This window comes from Diaphorina citri, unplaced genomic scaffold, assembly GCF_000475195.1.
Source record: "Diaphorina citri unplaced genomic scaffold, Diaci psyllid genome assembly version 1.1 scaffold982, whole genome shotgun sequence".
Classification (NCBI taxonomy): Eukaryota; Metazoa; Arthropoda; class Insecta; order Hemiptera; family Psyllidae; genus Diaphorina; species Diaphorina citri.
The window spans coordinates 125,181-125,480 of NW_007378413.1; the positions used below are offsets into that span (position 1 = coordinate 125,181).

At 36.0% G+C, this 300-nt stretch overlaps 1 protein-coding gene across 1 annotated transcript in view; it reads right to left on the reverse strand.

Annotated features, from left to right (window-relative positions):
• LOC103513529 (heat shock 70 kDa protein cognate 5) overlaps window positions 1-294 on the reverse strand; it is a 35,833-nt gene extending 35,539 nt beyond the window's left edge. The window contains exon 1 of the mRNA XM_017445860.2: window positions 152-294. Within this exon, the coding sequence (XP_017301349.1) occupies window positions 152-230 (79 nt within the window). The 5' untranslated portion in view covers window positions 231-294. The remainder of the gene's footprint in view (window positions 1-151) is intronic.
• Window positions 295-300: the final 6 nt, after the last annotated feature.

Here is a 300-nt window from a genome sequence, read left to right on the forward strand (position 1 = left end):
TAAAGTTTTACCTTCCTAAAAAAAAAAAAAAAAACAAGTAGATATTATATAACAAGACATTATACTTTCCTCTTTTCATAGAGCATGAGAAGACCTCCGTACATGATTAAGTACATTGATTAAGAGAAAATGTGCTTTTGAATATACAAACCTTTGGTAAATGCAACAACTGAGGGTGTGGTTCTTGAACCCTCAGAGTTTTCAATAACTTTAGCTTGCTTCCCTTCCATGACTGCCACACAGGAGTTGGTAGTTCCCAAGTCAATACCAATGACTTGGCCTTTGACTCCATCTGACCTG